The sequence below is a fragment of the Neofelis nebulosa genome, chromosome 13 (genome assembly GCF_028018385.1).
Source record: "Neofelis nebulosa isolate mNeoNeb1 chromosome 13, mNeoNeb1.pri, whole genome shotgun sequence".
NCBI classification, from domain to species: Eukaryota; Metazoa; Chordata; class Mammalia; order Carnivora; family Felidae; genus Neofelis; species Neofelis nebulosa.
The window spans coordinates 36111824-36129281 of NC_080794.1; the positions used below are offsets into that span (position 1 = coordinate 36111824).

General features: G+C 54.9%; 1 protein-coding gene across 2 annotated transcripts in view; it reads left to right on the forward strand.

Moving 5' to 3' along the window:
* ADAMTS14 (ADAM metallopeptidase with thrombospondin type 1 motif 14) overlaps nucleotides 1-17458 on the forward strand; it is an 81537-nt gene that overhangs the window by 57305 nt on the left and 6774 nt on the right. For both annotated transcript variants that reach the window (XM_058696595.1, XM_058696596.1), the window contains exons 12-19: nucleotides 585-760; nucleotides 2758-2891; nucleotides 3269-3392; nucleotides 4398-4478; nucleotides 9552-9715; nucleotides 11125-11293; nucleotides 11789-11921; nucleotides 13649-13856. In XM_058696595.1, the coding sequence (XP_058552578.1) occupies nucleotides 585-760; nucleotides 2758-2891; nucleotides 3269-3392; nucleotides 4398-4478; nucleotides 9552-9715; nucleotides 11125-11293; nucleotides 11789-11921; nucleotides 13649-13856 (1189 nt within the window). The remainder of the gene's footprint in view (nucleotides 1-584; nucleotides 761-2757; nucleotides 2892-3268; nucleotides 3393-4397; nucleotides 4479-9551; nucleotides 9716-11124; nucleotides 11294-11788; nucleotides 11922-13648; nucleotides 13857-17458) is intronic.

Here is a 17458-nt window from a genome sequence, read left to right on the forward strand (position 1 = left end):
GGTGGCCGAAGAGGTATCCGGGTCCCACCTTTAAAGAGGAAATTAAGGCTCAGCGGGACTAAGTGACTTGCCCAAGATTTGCATAGGCGGGACGTGGGGTTAGACCTAGCCAGGCCTTCTCATTCGGGACCCAAGTCTGTTTTTACCACTGCTTAGTTTATTAGGACGCGAAGCGGGTGCAGATGGGAACTCGCGGGGGCACCTTGGGAGGGAGTGCCCCCGTGGTATGTCAGGCCGTGAGTCATGTGGTTCGAAGGACACACAGAGATAAATGAGACCGGTTTCTCTTCCAGCCCGATTGGAGAGGGTTGCTCATCCCTGGCTCCGTGCTTCTCAGCTCCCCCACCACCCCTCGCGCCAACACACAGGGGAGCAGGTGGCATATGCCCCAGGGGTGGAGCGAGAAGAATCTGGAAGGGCTCAGAGCACGGCAGCCCCCACCACGAGCAGCCCTCTAGTTTACGTTCGAGCAGCCGCTTTATGTCCCCCTAGAAGGCCGAGCTGCCCCTGGGGGCCACGCGGGAAGCCTGGCCCTCCCCAGCCTTCCCCCCGGCAAGGTCACCGGGTCTCTCTGCCTGCCCCAGCCCAGCCTACGGAGGTCGCCTGTGCTCAGGGCCCATGTTCCAGTACCAGGTGTGCAACAGCGAGGAGTGCCCGGGGCCCCACGAGGACTTCCGGGCCCAGCAGTGTGCGAGGCGCAACTCTTATTACATCCACCGGGACGCCAAGCACAGCTGGATCCCCTACGAGCCAGAAGACGGTGAGTGGGCCCCGCTCCCCCTCCCATCCGCCATGCCCTTGGGCATCTGCCAGGTGGGCCTCCCGTGCCTGGGGCCACCAGTGGAGGTGGAGGGACGGTGGAGGACAGTCGGCAGGCTGGCCGCCTTTGTGCAGGCCCTTGTCTTTGGGCCACCGTCCTCCTTAAAGCCATCCCTGATGTGGAGGCTTATGAGGACTGTTCCCTGGCGGGGAAACGATCTGGAACTGGGGCATTTCTTTTCTTTTCTTTTCTCTTTTCTTTTCTTTTCTTTTCTTTTTTTTTAAGTTTATTTATTTTTGAGAGAGAGAAAAAGTAAGGGGCTGAGGAGGGGCAGAGAGAGGGCAAGAGAGAATCCCAAGCGGGCTGCATGCTGTCAGTGTGGAGCCCGACGTGGGGCTCAAACCCACAAACCGTGAGATCATGACCTGAGCCGAAGTCGGGCGCTCAACTGACTGAACCCCCTCCCGCACCCCCCCCCCCCCCCGCCAGGTGCCCTTTGAACCAGGGACATTTCGCCTCTTTTAGCCCCTGTTCCAAAGTATTAATTGCAGGGCAATTCAGCTGACATGTAGAATGACAGCCTTCAGATTAGAAGGGACATTAGAGGCCTCTCCATTGCCCACCGGTACACAGACCTCTCCAGAATATGATCGCAGAGAGCATTTTCCCTCTGCTTTGAATTCCTCCCATTCTGGGGAGCTTGCCACTGTCCGCTGGCTTCCATGGCTGCCTGCCTGCCTGGGGCGTACTGGTCAGGGTCCTACCTGTGTGTGAAGTTCAAAGTGTTATTGGATGCTGTGGCTCTGAACTTGAGCCCTGAGTACTGGGGGCAAGATGTATCCTAGGAGCCCAGGGACAAGGGGCGGGGAGCCATTTGGTTGCTGAGAAGTTTGGCTAAGGGGATGGCTTGCTTTGAAAGCCTTGCAGATCCATTCAGATCCAAACAAGCCTCTAGAGGAAGGGGCTTCAAGGCCCATGGGGCAGCTGGGCTTTGGGCTTTCCTAGGACTTTTAGACAAATTCCAGAAAGTTAGCTAAGCCCCAACTTCCCTTTTTCTAAGAAACACAGCAAGTGTTTATATGGTACGTTTTTTGGAACCTTCTTTTAAGGACATCAATAGCCCAGATGGGAAAGAGAACAATTAATTGTTAGAACTAGGAAGGGCCTCCTTTCTGCTCTTACTGCAACTTTGTTTTATAAACCCAAACCCAGCCTACTGCCCTGCTTTACTCTCACAGGGTGTCCTGATGTTTGCAATCATGTTGAGATACACTGTTATACATGAGACTGCTGAAGTGTATGTAGAGGTCAGTGTGGGACTCAAGCCAGACTGCCTTGTTTAGAATCCTGGAGTTGGTTCTCAGTATGTGGCTGTGTGGCCTTGGGCAAATTTCTTAACCTCTCTGGTCCTTGGTCTCCTCCTCTAGAATGCTAGAACTTACTTCCTAGAACTTACTGAAAAGTTTAAATGAGTTAAGTCACACAAAAAATTTGAGGTTGTACATCAAGAGTGTATAGGGGCACCCGGCTGACTCAGTCAGTAGAGCACGTGACTGTTGATCTCAGGATCGTGAGTTCAAGCCCCACATTGGACGTGGAGCCTACTTAAAAAAAAAAAAAAAAAAAAAAAAAAAGTATGTAAAGGTTTTGGAAGTATTTGGTACATGGTAAGCATTCACTATATATTGGCTTATTATTATGGCCATTATTATTATTTTATCACTTGATTTTATTTAGCATCCTGATGTGGCATTTTATTGATCAGGGATAATAAGTAAGGAACGGAGACTCCGAGAGGTCAGCTGATTTGCCCAGGGTCACTAGGCTAATAGGTGACATGGCAGGGATTGTAAGTCCCAGCTCCATACTCAGTGCTCCCCCCACTGCCCAGAGCTGGCCCAGGAGCTTCCCACTTGGGACATGCGCTGATGTCCTTCTGGGCCAGCCCGCTTTCTCCGAGCACAGCTGGGAATGCAGCACGGTCCCTTTCTCCACAGATGCCCAGAAGTGTGAGCTGATCTGCCAGTCGGAGGACACAGGGGATGTGGTCTTCATGAACCAGGTGGTCCACGACGGGACCCGCTGCAGCTACCGGGACCCATACAGCGTCTGCGCCCGCGGCGAATGTGTGGTGGGTTCCCTGCTCCGGGCCACCCACCTTCTGCCTGCCTGGGGAGACCGGAGGGCTATACTGCCCGCTTCTCCTGGGCCCTAGGGAGACAGGCATCTCCTCGCCTTCCCCACCCATGACACCCTTGGTCCTCAACATAACCCTGGGATCCTAGAAGGGGGTTATTGCCCAGCCCATTCAAGGGAAGAGGAATGGCCAGGTTTAAGACCTGCCTGTGTCACTTGGCGAGTTTGTGGCAGTGACGTGTCCAGGAATGCCTCTGGGTTCAGGGTCAACCCGTGGGGACTGGGGAGGGAACCAGGGGCTGCCGGCCTGGGGTGGGGGGTGGGGGTGGGGAGCACGGGAGCCTTATCCTCTGACCCCACCTCTGGCGTCAGCCCGTTGGCTGTGACAAGGAGGTGGGGTCCATGAAGGCAGATGACAAGTGCGGTGTCTGTGGCGGCGACAACTCTCACTGCAGGACTGTGAAGGGGACACTGGGCAAGGCCTCCAAGAAGGCAGGTGAGAGGCTGGGGCTGGGAGATGACCAGGAGTGGCTGGGGTTCTGGCCCAGCAGGGGCCCTTGAGCCCGAGTCCCTTGGGCAAGCCGTCCGTCCTCTGCTGGGCCACGGTTCAGGGCGGGGGAGGGAAGAAGGCACCCAGAGCCTGCCTCCAGACCTTCCCGGGCTGCCCCAGGCCACTGAGTCAGAAGCTGCAGCTGGCCGCAGCCTCTTCCAGTGAGCACTGCCTGCATTCGGGCCCGGGACTTCAGAAGCATTTTTCTGCTGGCCAGTGCGCTGTGATAGGAACTCAGCCATCTCTCTGGCCCTGGGGCTATTGTGGGAGTGAGAGCTCAGACACATCTGAGGATGTGGCCCAGACTGGACTGGAATTTTTTTTTTCCCTCTCTCCCCTCTCTCTCCTGGTCAACTTGTGGTGCCTCCTTTCAACTCCTGGTACCTTGAGTTCCTTGACTTCCCTCCCTACCTTCCATCGGACCACACTTGGCTGTTGAAAAGGGCCAGATGTTAGTCCTTTACACTGTAGGAAGAATTAGATCCATTTCCCCTTTGGGACTGTCATAGCTTTGCCTCATCTCTCCTTGTGGGGAGAAAGTTGGTGGCTTCGAGAAGGGTTTGTTTCCAGGCATGGGATTGGGAGGGCCATGGGGCCCAGGGCAGCCGTGATGGTGGCTCAAGGTATGAGAAGAAAGGGGGGGGGGGAACATCAGAAGAGAAAAGTAGGCTCAAGAAAGTGGAAAATTGTAGCAACAAAGTGTCTGCATACTCTCCCCTCCCCCCCCCCCCGCCCCCCACCACAGCCCTTAGAGTTTTTAGGGCATTTTAAGCCATAGCATCTCATTTGAACCTCTCGGCACCTTGTGGGCAAGGGTCCCCCCTTCCTGTTGTACAGATGAGGAAACAGGTTCTTGGGCACGTGCAGGGGGAGGGGGTGACGGGGTGTGCTGGGCAGTGGGGCCACCAGCTCAAGATGCTCACGGTTTTTCCGGATCCTGCTCTGTGGCAGCAGCTCTCAAACTGGTCCAGATCCCGGCGGGTGCCAGGCACATCCAGATCGAGGAGCTGGAGAAGGTTCCCCACCACATTGGTGAGTATGGGGAGCTGGGAGGGCAGAGGAGAGCAGTCCAATGCAGGGAACGCTTAGAAACATTTTTTTAAAACTTAGGTTGAGTAGACAACCCGTTCCATGCTTCGAATGTCAGAAGGTGTGAATGGGGATCCAGTGAAGATTGCCCCTCCCACCTCTGCCCTCCAGGATCAGTTTCCTTCCCCAGGGGCAGCCACGGTCCATCTGTTGTACACAGAAGAAGACCGTTTTCATAGAATGTATCCGTCAACTTTTGCTTGTCTAACATCCCATCCCCAGACTTTGCGGTTTCTAACGAGTGTTTGTGTTAGCTCATGGTTCTGTGGGCCATGAGTTTGGGCTGGGCCCAGCTGGAGCTACTTCTCCTGTGGCTGGACTCACTCCCGTGAATGCAGCATCTGGTGGGGCTGTAGGTGTTGCTGGTACTGGCTGTCAGCGGGGGTGACAGGGGTGACAGGGCCGCGTCCCTGGCAGGCTAGCCTGGGATTACTCGTGTGGTCTGTCACATGGTCCTCAGCGGGGGCAAGAGCAGGCAAGCCCCAGCGTGCAAACACTTCCCAGGTCTCTACGTGTGTCATGCTTTGTAGCGTCCCGTCGGCCCAAGCAGGTGTCATGGCCAAGCCCAGACTCAAGCTGTAGAAACAGACGATCTCTTGGTGGGAAGTGCGGTAGAGTCCCAGTGCAAAGAGGCCTGCACGTAGGAAGAGGAGGGATTTGCAGCCAGTCTGACACACGGACCCTTAAATCCTTCTTATCTGATGACACATAAACACAGTCACTGAGGCACTACTTATGAGAGTTCTACAACTCTAAAGCCAAGAGAGATGAAAAATTCTGGCCCCAAAAGAAATCGACAGCATTCAAATTGAGAACATTAACGTAAGGGGACAGATTTTTGTGCTTACTTGTTTGTTTTGTTCTGTTTGTGCTGAAGCCAAGTTGGTGGTTAAGAAATGAACATGTCCAGGGCAGGCAAATCCGTGGACACAAGAGAGTAGCTTAGTGGTGGTCAGGGGCCGGTGGGAGCGGGATGGGGGCATCTGCAAATGGGCGTGATGAAGTGTCTTGGAATCGGGCAGTGGTCCGGGAGTCAGTGAGTTGCACACTTTCAAAGGCTGAGTGCGTGCTACGTGAATTACATCTCAATTGAAAACACGTAAGCATGGTTTGGAGCAGGGTCCCGGGGGGCAGGCAGACAGAAGGATGCTTCCCTGACACTGGGGAGTGGCCGCATCCTCCTGCACTTGTCTGTTCAGACCCCTTACAGAGGGCATGGGTGCCATGGTGTCGCCGGGCCTTACTTAGCATGTCCCAGAGGCCCCTCGTTGCCCACAGCCCCACTCTGCATGGGTATGAGTCAGGAGGGCTTGGCTTGGCCAGCTCCCTGCCCACTTGCCTGTCTGGCTCTGGGGGATTGTGCCAGAACAGGGGCCAGGGGAGGGGAGGGGAGGGGGCAAGGAGAGAAGGGCCGCTGACTCCAGAAGAGGGAGGAGCTTGCAGACGCTCCTCCTGCTACACCCCTACGGATGATTCAGACGATTCCATAATACTAGCAGCCCCTGGGGCCTCCCCAGCCAGCCCTCCCACTCCTCCCAGCCCCCACCCCTGTCTGCGGACGTCTAGCTCCTCTTGTCTGCTGGCAGCGAGGAGTGCTCCATGGAGGCTGCAGCCGGGCTTCCATGGGGGTCGGAGCAGAGGCTTCTAGAACCCAGGGCAGGTTCAGTGTGGGCACGCTCGCCTGTGAGCTCCCTGGAGGGTTAGAACTCCCAGGAGCTGGGCGGGGAGGGAAGTGGGACGGAAACCTGACATTGGCACGCACTGTGTGATTGCACAGTTGTGAGGTATGCGGCAAGCCCGCCGTGGAAATGTGCAAGCTGCACGTATTGAGAGTGAGCGTGTGTATGTGCACGTGCCTGACAGGGTATGTGCGTGCTCTCTGGAGACATCCAGGACAGGTGGCCGTCTTGGCAGTGAAAGCCAAAGCCCCGTCCAGGCTCGTTAGACTCTCCTGGAATTTGGGGACTTTGATTCTTTGAAAGGAAGTCAAGGGAAGAGAACCATGCTGTTAATATCTACCATGTGCCAGGCCTCGAGCTGGCACTTGTCATCCATTACCTTACGTAGGCCTCGGGACAGTCCACGGACACTCCTCCCTAGCCGTGAAAGTTCTAGATGGCATCTCCTTCCAACAGAAGGCTGTCTCATCTACATTGAAAATCTGTTGTTTGTAGTGACCTTCTGAATTATCTTAGCTGGATCTTCTGGAAAACTTGCTGCAGTTTCGACATCAGCACTTGCTGCTTCCTTCACCTTGTGCCTTTATGGCTTCTTTTCTCCAACCTCTGCTGTCTTCGAACTTTTGTCTGCAGCTTCCTCGCTCTCCTCCTCTTCCTCTCTCAGCCTCCATAGAACTGAAGAGAGTTAGGGCCTTGCTCCATGTTAGGCTTTGGCTTAAGGGAATGTTGTGGCTGGTTTGATCTTTTTTTTTTTTTTAATTTTTTTTCAATGTTTATCTATTTTTTAGAGAAAGAGAGACAGAGTGCGAATGGGGGAGGGTCAGAGAGAGAGAGGGAGACACACAATCCGAAGCAGGCTCCAGGCTCTGAGCTGTCAGCACAGAGCCTGACACGGGGCTCGAACCCACAAACTGCAAGATCATGACCTGAGCCGAAGTTGGCTGTTTAACCGACTGAGTGCCGCCCCAGGCCCCCCTGGAGTAGCACTTTCAATTTCCTTCAAGAACTTTTCCTTTGACTTCCCAACTTGGCTGACCGTTCGGCACAAGAGGCCTGGCTTTTCGCCCATCTTGGCTTTTGACATGCCTTCTGCGCTAAGCTTAATCATTTCTAGCTTTAGATTTAAAGTGAGAAACATGTGACTCTTCCTTTCCCTTGGACGCTTAAAGGCCATTGTAGGGTCATTAACTGACTTGATTTCAATAGTGTTGTGTCTGCGGGAACAGAGAGGCCCGAGGAGAGGGACAGAGATGGTCGATTGGGGAGCAATCCGAACACACACATGTATCCGTTTACTGTCTTTTTTTTTTTAATTTTTTAAAAATGTTTTTGTTTATTTTTGAGACAGAGAGAGACAGAGCATGAGCGGGGAAGGGGCAGAGAGAGAGGGAGATACAGAATCCGAAGCAGGCTCCAGGCTCCGAGCTGTCGGCGCAGAGCCCAACGCGGGCCTCGAACTCACAGACTGTGAGATCACGACCTGAGCTGAAGTCGGACGCTTAACCGACTGAGCCACCCAGGCGCCCCAAGTGTGCTGTCTTAAATAAGTGGGGTTCATGGTGTCCCCGAACATTTGCAATAGTGACATCAAAGATCACTGGTCACAGGGCACCGTGACAAATTTAATAATCGTGAAAAAGTTGGAAATACTGCGAGAATTTCCAAATTGTGACCCAGAGCCCCAAAGTGAGCAAATGCTGCCAGAAAAAGGCACCAATAGACTCGCTCGGCGCAGGGCTGCTGGGGGACGGTGGCTGCTGAGAGGATAGCAGACAGAGCCATGGGGAGATTTGAGACTGGGCCCGGCTCTGGCTCCAAGTCTGGAGATTCTGGGGGCAGAGAGGGATCAGGCATTGAGAGATGAGGGGCATCTGTCCTCTCGCTCAGCAGGGAGGCTGGTCCTCCAGGCAGCTGGGCCACCAGCACCCTGTGTGTCCAGGAGACACCTTTGCCCCTCGCGGGTCTCTAGGTCCCCATCTGGGGCAATAATAGCACCAACCTCGGGATGTGTGTGAGGATTCCGCCGAGGCGGGCGCCAGAGTGACCAGTGCATGGTGAGTGCTCTGAATCGTTGGCTCTTATGGTCTCGTCATTACCCTGGATGGTTTTTGTCGGCACCAGGTGGGGCACCCCAGGGCTCCAGAGCCTTTGCTCCCCCGCCTGGGCTGAGGGGCTCGGGTCCGAGGCGGCAGCCCTTCACCAGCCTGCTCCAGGGCGGCCAAGGCTGTGACGCAGGGGCCTCTGCCAGGCCGTCTGCACCTGCACACCTCCCACCCAGCTGCCACCCGACACCTTTTGATAACAAGTTACGGGTTACTCACTCAGCGGGACTTTAAGGGGTGGACATTTACAGGTGTTTCTAAGACTCAACTCTGTGCCAGGCCCCAAGGACACCAGGACGGAGGAGATACACTGACAGGCTGTGGGGGAGACAGGCACCAGGCTAACACTCGGGCCCTGTTCTGATGGCAGTCATAGTGCGTCCCATTTATTAAATGCCAGCTGCATGCCACGCACTCTGCCTAGTTCTTTACACTTATGGACTCCTTTAGTTGTCCCAAGGACCCCATGATGGATAGGTGGGAGGGGGGTACTGCGATTATCCTCATGCGGCCGCAGCCCTATGAGCTACAGATGATTAGCATTCCCATTTTACAGATGGCGAAACTGAGGCAGCACAGGGCGGCTAAGTAACTTCCCCAGATCAATCTGGTGCCAGGGCCTGTGTTCTTAGCCTCGTGCTCTGCTGTAGAAGGGAGGGCAAGTCCCCGAGGACTGGGCAATCAAAGAAGGCTTCCTGGGGGCGCCTGGGTGGCTTAGTTGATTAAGCGTCTGACTCTTGGTTTCGGCTCAGGTCGTGATCCCTCATGGGTTCGAGCCCCGCCTCGGGCTCTGTGCTGACAGCATGGAGCCTGCTTGGGATTCTCTGTCTCCCTTTCTCTCTGCCCCTACCCCGCTTTCTCCCTTTCTCTCTTAAAAATAAAAAAATACATACATAAAAGGAAAACTTACTTTTTTTTTTTTTTTTTTAAAAGAAAAGAAGCCTTCCTGGAGGAGGGGAACGTTGTGCTGGGCCTTCCATATGAGTGAAGATTAGTCAGACGGGAAGAAGGGAAGACGGTGGGAGGAATGGGTGCGCCAGGGTCTAGAGGCAGGGGTGCTGCGTGCAGCCGGTGCATTGACTCATCTGACTGAGGAAGGTTCTGGTGGAAAGGGGTGACAGGCCATAGGGAGCCCCAGGGGATCCACTAGGAAGGTCTCGAAGCCCCAGAGGAGGTCTGGCTAGTGTTCCTGTGGAGGGGAATAGAAATCTGTGTGACCCTCTCCCCATGGCCAGCGGTGAAGAACCAGGTCACAGGAAGCTTCATCCTCAACCCCAAGGGCAAGGAAGCAATGAGCCGGACCTTTACTGCAATGGGCCTGGAGTGGGAGTATGTGGTGGAGGACGCCAAGGAAAGCCTCAAGACCAGTGGGCCCCTGCCCGAAGCCATCGCCGTCCTGGTGAGCCCCCACCCTGTACGGTGGCCCCTGCCCACCCCCTTGCTGCCCCAGCCCAGCCTCCCCAGTCTTCACTGTTGAGCCAGCGCAGCCCCGGCAGAAGCAGTGTTGCAGTGTCTTTAGCAGCCTGGCCAAGGCCAAGGCCTAGATGCCCTCTGTGCACAAAGGCTGGCAGGACGCACGTGAGGAGGGAGAAAGAAACGGTTGTCTTGCTATGAGAGGGAGTCTGTTCTCCGTCACGCAGCGCCAGAAACAGGGCCGGGGAATGAGAGGAGGCACCTGCGTTGGTTCCCCCTGTTGCCCTGGCGTCATCCAATGGCCGCTTGCATTATGGCATTGCCCGCGAGTGACTGGGGGGTGCCAGCTCACGCTGCCAGCCTCCGGAGAGGGGGATGCGGTCACTGTCCTTGCTGGGGTCCACCTCTTCCCACACCCCCTCTTCCTAGGCCATAGACCGGGGCTTATGGAGCAGGGATTATTAACGCAGGAGCTCAGACCAGGAGGGGCTTTGTCTGTGGTGCTCCTGACACTGGCTGATTCATGCCAGGGAGAGCTTGGACAGGCTTCTTTCCTGGTGCGACCGTCACTAGTCGGGGAGGTCCTAGAGGGCAGGGTCTGAAGCCTATTGGTGTCAGTGTATTATTTCACTCTGCATGTATTTTCTATTCACCTTATACGTTCTGGCCACCCATACACCTATGCCAATGATGGAGGTTACCAAGACCCATTCAATGGGCAAAGAATAATCTCTTCACCTAATGGTGCTGGGACAACTGGATAGCCACATGTAAAAGGATGAAGTTGAACCCCTACCTCACTCCGTATACAACAAGCTCAAACCAGATCAAATATCCAAGTAAGAGAGCTAAAACCATAGAACTCTTAGAGAAAATAGAGGGGGGGATCTCCTGACCTTGCATCTTATGATACCAGAAGCATGAGCACCAAAAGAAAAATAGGTAAACTGGTCTTCATGGAAATTGAGGACCTTCGTACATTGGAAAGACATCGTGAAGACAGTGAGAAGACAAGCTGAGCAGAATGGGAGAAGGTATTTGCAACCATATACCTGATCAGAGGCTTACAGACCATCTTATATCTGATCAGAGTCCTATAGACCTGGCCATAGGTCCAGACCAGATGCCCTGGTAAGCAAGACAGACCAGCAGACACGGTCCCTGTCCTCGTGAGGACTTATGTCTGGGAGGAAAATGATCCCAGGTGAGCACGCAGGCTGTTCCTGCTGCTTAGCCTGAGTTTGCTGCGTGGCTGCTGGTCTGAATGGTCTCCCAGGCCGTGCTCGGTGCTGACCCCACATCCTTTCCTTTGACCCCCTCCTCCCTGTCCCCCCCCCATGCTGGCCCTGCTTCTCTGCTCTCCAGTCCTGTGCCACCTGCTCTGTCTCCCCTCAGGTGCTCCCCCCAGCTGAGGGTGGCCCCCGCAGCAGCCTGGCCTACAAGTACATCATCCATGAGGACTTGCTGCCCCTTATTGGGAGCAACAACGTGCTCCTGGAGGAGACGGACACCTACGAGTGGGCGCTCAAGAGCTGGGCCCCCTGCACCAAGGCCTGCGGAGGAGGTACGGGCCTGCCCAGCCATCTGGCTGCCTTGTGGGGCAGCCCAGGGCTTTGCAGGGGAGGAGTAGGAGTGGCTGGGGGCCAACACTGTCTCCACCTGATGTGTCCCTAGCTCGTGCCTCCGTTTCCCCTTAAAGATCTCTTGGGTGTGGCACCTGCCTGGCCAGAGCCTTGGGGATGGGGCTGGGAGTGGGGGAGCAGCACCGGGGCAAGGCCTGCACCCTGTAAGGGCTCCCCCGCTATACAGGGAGGCAGCCGTGCAGAGCCAGGCGCCTCCCCCACCCCAGCCCCTGCACCGCTGGCACGACATCAGGGACACATGAGATGGGCTGGCCAAGGAAGGCTTCTTCAGAAGGAGACTTGGGCAAGAGGGGTGCAAAGGCACGGGGGAGGTAGGATTGGCCCTCTGGGCCCTCCAGAGCGTGCCGTCCCTGAGACCCAGCGGAGCAGCGGGGGCCTGGCGGGACCTGGCCCAAGTCAGCCTGTCCTCCCCCCAGGGATCCAGTTCACCAAATACGGCTGCCGGCGCCGGCGAGACCACCACATGGTCCAGCGGCACCTGTGTGACCACAGGAAGAGGCCCAAGCCCATCCGCCGGCGCTGCAACCAGCACCCATGTGCCCAGCCTGCGTGAGTGTCCGGGGGACGGCCAGGAGCCTGACCCCTTCCCATGGGCGTCACTGACTCTCTCGTAGCCCTGGGCCCGGGAGGAGGGGCTGCTTCCTCTGGCCCTGAGTGTCCAGGGTCACGGCCCCTGCACCCGGGACTCCCTGAGCAGAGCAGCCCACACACCGGACTCCGTCCGTGGCCAGTGCTGCCCTCCTTGCCGGTCTAGCCGCATCTGCCCCCGTCTGTCCCTTGTGGGGTTTGCGGATTACCTTCCGCTCCCAGAAGAAGGACAGTGCTTCCTTTGTTCTGCCCCTTCAGCATTCTTTTACGGATGGGGAAACAGAGGCCCACTTTGGGGACACAGCTTTCCCTCGATGATCCGAGGGGACGTTGAGGTGAAGTTGATCTCAGTGCTTCTAGACGCCGGGGCATAGGCCAGGATGCTGTCCGGCGGCCCCCACCCATAGTCTAGCCCCTGAGTGGGTTCCCTGACCTGAGGAGACAGGCTCATTTGGGCATAAGATCATGTTCTTGGGCTTATTTGGAGGGGGCTTCGTGGAGGAGAAGAGCTATGACTTTTCGGGAAGTCGAGGTGTGGCCTTGAGCCCGTCACAGAGATGGCCCCAGCGCCTCCCCGGCCCCAGGCAGAGCGCCCAGTCCACTTTCCTGCCTCCCCAGGAACCTTCTGGAGTCCGAGCCGTCTAACTCGGCCTGGCTGATTCACGGCAGCTCTGCTCCCTGAGGCTGGGGGGACCTCAGGGCCAGGACAGGAGCTGGGGATCAGTGCAGAGTCCACCGTGGCCTCTCCGTGCCTGGCCCAGGCGGGATCCCCTGCCCCTCAGTGCTCCACGCTCCCCCTTCACACGGCATGCCGGCCACTGTCCCCGCCAACGTCTGTGGCCACAGAGCACGCGGCGCTGACTCGGCTGTGGTCCTGGGCACGTCACCGCCCGCCCCCCCCCCCCCCCCCCCCGCCCCCCAGCTTCTCATCCGTAAAATGCCAAACGAAGTTTGGGGCCTTTTTTCTCTTTTAAAGGAAGGGGTTGGCCAAAAGAGCCCTCATTCGCTACAAGATGTCTCAGGAACCTGAGAGGGGAGTGGGTTGTGGCCGCCCCTCCCGCCACCCCACCAGAGCCATTTTCGTCTTTGTCTAATTCATCCAGGGGTGTCTGCTTATGGTGCTCTTGGAAGCTGCTCCGTGGCCAAAAGACGGTGGGAGACCACCAGCTTAGCTGATCGGCACCAAAACTCTGCAGGTGCTGACGGCGATAGTAACAGTGCCTGTCTTTATTACATGCCTACTGCATGCATGCACTCTGCCAAGTGCTTTTAAGTATACACGTCCTTTAACTGTCCCAAGAGCCCCAGGGGCGGGGGTTCAACTCTACCAGCCATGAATCTCGTGCTGTATCTCAGCACCTAGGACAGTACCTGCCCACACTCTGTTATTTACGAAGTGCTGAAAAGAATTCTGATGTTCATAACTTGCCTGCGGACATGCAGGGTGCCAGATGTAAAGGTGCATCATACCCGTGCGTTTTTCAGATGAGGAAGCAGAGGAGATCATAGGCGACCCCCCTTATGGCAGCTGCAGAGCCCGTGGACGGTTGTCTTGGCTCCCAGCATTCTGAAGCTCAGACCCACTTGCCAGCTCCTGCCCGCAGCGATTCAGGGGGTGGGAGAGACCCTGGGAGGAAGCGTCCCCCTAGTCCCGCCTCTCCTTCACCTTTTGCTTTGTCTGTCTCTAGGTGGGTGATGGAAGAGTGGGGTGCCTGCAGCCGGAGCTGTGGGAAGCTGGGGGTGCAGACCCGGGGGGTTCAGTGCCTGCTGCCCCTCTCCAACGGGACCCACAAGGCCATGCCGGCCAAGGCCTGCCCTGGGGATCGGCCCGAGGCCCGGCGGCCCTGCCTCCGCGTGCCCTGTCCAGCCCAGTGGCGCACGGGAGCCTGGTCCCAGGTGAGTTGTTCTCAGAGGGTGGGAGGGGCTGAGCCAGTGGCCACCTTCTCTGGGGAGTCCGGGAAAAGGTGGGTCTGGGTAGGGAGCTGGATGTGGTGCTCCCTGCTGGCAGAGAGTCTCCACCTGAATTTCCCTCCCCACCTCTGATCTGATCTGATCTGAATTTTCTCAAAACTGAGTCCAAGAGCTCCTATGTGTGCTGGGCCATGGACCTGGGCTAGGCCTTTATATTCATTCACTATGTGCTCTGACCTAGAACTGGGTCAGAACTAGGAGGCATGGGTTAAGACCCCCGTGATACAGGTGAGCAAACTGAAGCACTTTCTTGCATTCAAGAAATATTTACCAAATGCCAACTACGTGCCAGGCACGCTGTGCTAGGAATGCCTGGAATCCGTCACCGACTTGTCCTCATGTAACTTACGGTCCAATGAGAGAGACCTAAACCAGTAACAGAAGCATTTACAGATGGCGGTTGGAGCTGTGCGGAAGTAAATGGGGGTAATGTATCTGGGAGGACCTCCCTGAGGAGGTGACGTTTGTCTTGAGACTTGAAGGCTGAGCCGCAGGAAGACCCTTGCCGTGTTCCAGAAACCAAAGGAGAGTGGGACTGGAGCCGAATGGAAGGGACAGGATGACAGAGAGGCAGGCAGGGATCAGTTCTGCAGAGCTTTGTGAAAAGTTAGAATGTATTCCAAGTGGGGCTTCTAGGTGGCTCAGTCAGTTAAGCGTCTGAGTCTTGATTTCGGCTCAGGTCATGATCTCACAGTGAGTTTGAGCCCTGCGTCGCTCTGTGCTGACAGCAGGGAGCCTGCTCAGGATTCTGTCTCTCTCTGTCTGCCCCTCCTCTGCTTGTGCTCTCTCGAAATAAATAAAGACAAACTTGAAAAAGAATGTATTCTACGAGCAGTGAGAAGCTGTTGAAGGGTTTTAATGCAGATGTTCCAAGCCCTGATTCCAGGTTTAAAGGTCACCTAGCAGCTCTGTAGAAAGTTCACTGCTGGGAGGCCAGGGTAGGAAAGAGGAGATACTAAGAAGGCTGTGGAATAGCCAGTCCAAGTGCTCCTGCCTAGGCCCTCGAAGTGGCCACAGGGAAATTTTTGTCTTGAGTTTTCTCTAAAAAATTCATTTGAAGGGTGCCTGGGTGGCTCAGTCGGTTAAGCGTCCAACTTTGGCTCAGGTCATGATCTCAAGGTTTGTGGATTCGAGCCCCGCGTCGGGCTCTGGGCTGACACCTCGGAGCCTGGAACCTGCTTTGGATTCTGTGTCTCCTCCCTCTCTCTCTCTGCCCCTCCCCTGCTCTCTCTCTCTCTCTCTCTCTCTCTCTCTCTCTCAAAAATAAACATTAAAAAAATTAAAAAAAAAATTTTTTTAATGTTTATTTTTGAGACAGAGGACACAGAGTGCGAGTGGAGGAGGGGCAGAGAGAGAGGGAGACACAGAATCTGAGACAGGCTCCAGGTTCTGAGCTGTCAGCACAGAGCCCGATGCGGGGCTCGAACCCACAAACCGTGAGATCATGACCTGGGCCGAAGTCAGACGCTTAACCGACTGAGCCACCCAGGCGCCCCTAAAAATTTTTTTAATAAAAAATTCATTTGCTGTGACCCTTGAGCAAAATGACAAATGCTGTGTGATTCCACTTACCAAGAGTGGTCAGGTTTATAGAGACAGAAAGGAGAAGGGTGGTGGGTGCTTGGGGCTGGAGGAGAGGGCATGGGGAGTCCGTGTTTAATGGGGACAGGGTTTCAGCTTAGGAAGAAGGAGAAAGTTCTGGACGTGGAGGTGGTGATGGTTGTACAACATTGTGAATGTTCTTAATGTCACTGAACCATGCACTTAAAAATGGGTAAAATAGTGTTATGATATATATATATCTTACCATAATTTTTAAAACCTCTGGTCACAAAGATAAGTACAACAATGCTTAATTGTAATAGCAGAATATCAACAAATACCCTAAATGTCCATCTCTAGGAGATTGGACCAAAAAAATCATGGTCTGGGTGCCTGGGTGGCTCAGTTGGTTAAGTGTCTGAGTTTGGCTCAGGTCATGACCTCACGGTTCATGAGTTCGAGCCCCGCATGGGGCTCTGTGCTGACAGCTCAGAGCCTGGAGCTGCTTTGGATTCTGTGTCTCCTTCTCTTTCTGCCCCTCCCCTACTCTCTTTGTCTCTGTCTCTGTCTCTGTCTCTCTCTCTCAACAATAAGTAAATATTTTAAAAATGTCAAAAAAAATCATGGTCTGGCCATACAATAAAAGCTTGAAGTATACTTACCAATGTGGATAAACCTCAGAGAAATAGGTAAGAAAAAGCACTGAAATATGAAGGCAGATCACTTCCAATGAGATACCATGCACATAAAGTTTAAAGAGGCACAACACAGTATTTGAAAATCTGCCAGAATGCTGATATATTCAGGCTGCTGGCGGTATGTGAACAGGCTTTCGTGATCAGGCTTCCTCATACTTTTCTGGATGCTTAGAACATTGCATAAGGAAGAGTATTTTTAAATACCCCAAATCCCCGCACAATGTAGGCAGATTTTGTTTTCTTCTCCTCAACACACAGCTTTATTTGTTTGAATATAAAACAGAAGACTGCTGGCCCACAAAGGGCCCTTAGGTAACACTGGCAGTGAGGTGACAGGTGGTGGAAGACTGTTGCCCCTGTGAGACCGACAGAGCGTTCAGGAGCTGTTGGCATTATCCATCCTTGGGGGAGGAGCCATCCAGTCCCACGGTTTGTGTGGCCCTTAACGCTTGTGTCTCCCTCAGGCCCAGCAGGAGAAGTACATTTCTGTGGCCTCTTCCCCGTCCTGTGGCCTGGTCACACGGTGCACCCTTGCTTTTGGGGAGCCCCTGCCACCAGCCTCCGTCTCGCAGAGGAGGTGAGGCCTGGGGGTGACGTGTGCAGCAGGCCCTGCCAACTGTTTGCCTCTGGCTCCTTTGTGCCCACACCTTTCCCTTTTGGGGAAGAAGATTTTTTTTTTTTTTTTTATGTTTTACTTTTTTTTTTTTTGAGAGACAGAGTGTGAATGGGAGGGGGGCACAGAGAGACAGAGAGAGAGAGAGAGAGAGAGAGAGAGAATCTGAAGCAGAATCCAGGCTCTGAGCTGTCAGCACAGAGCCCACGTGGGGCTCGAACCCACGAACCTTGAGATTGTGACCTGAGCCGAAGTCAGATGCTTAACCGACTGAGCCACCCAGGCACCCCAGGAGACACTTTTTTTTAAAAGTTTACTTTACTTATTTATTTTGAGAGAGAGAGAGAGTGCATGAGCTGGGGAGGGACAGAGAGAAAGGGAGAGAGAGAGAAAATCCTAAGCAGCAGTTTCCATGCTGTCAGCGGAGTGCCCGACACGGGGCTCAAACCCATGAACCGTGAGATCATGTGTGACCTGAGCCGAAATCAAGCGTCAGACGCTTAACCGACTGAGCCACCCAGGTGCCCCAGAAGACACTTGTGAACATGCCTCTGCCAGCTGAGTTTTGGTATGAGGCACAGAGTCACTGAATGTCAGAGCTAAAGGGGTTCATAGCGACCCTGTCACCCAGGTCTCTCAGTTTAGCAAGTGTCACAATCCGGGTCCTTACATCC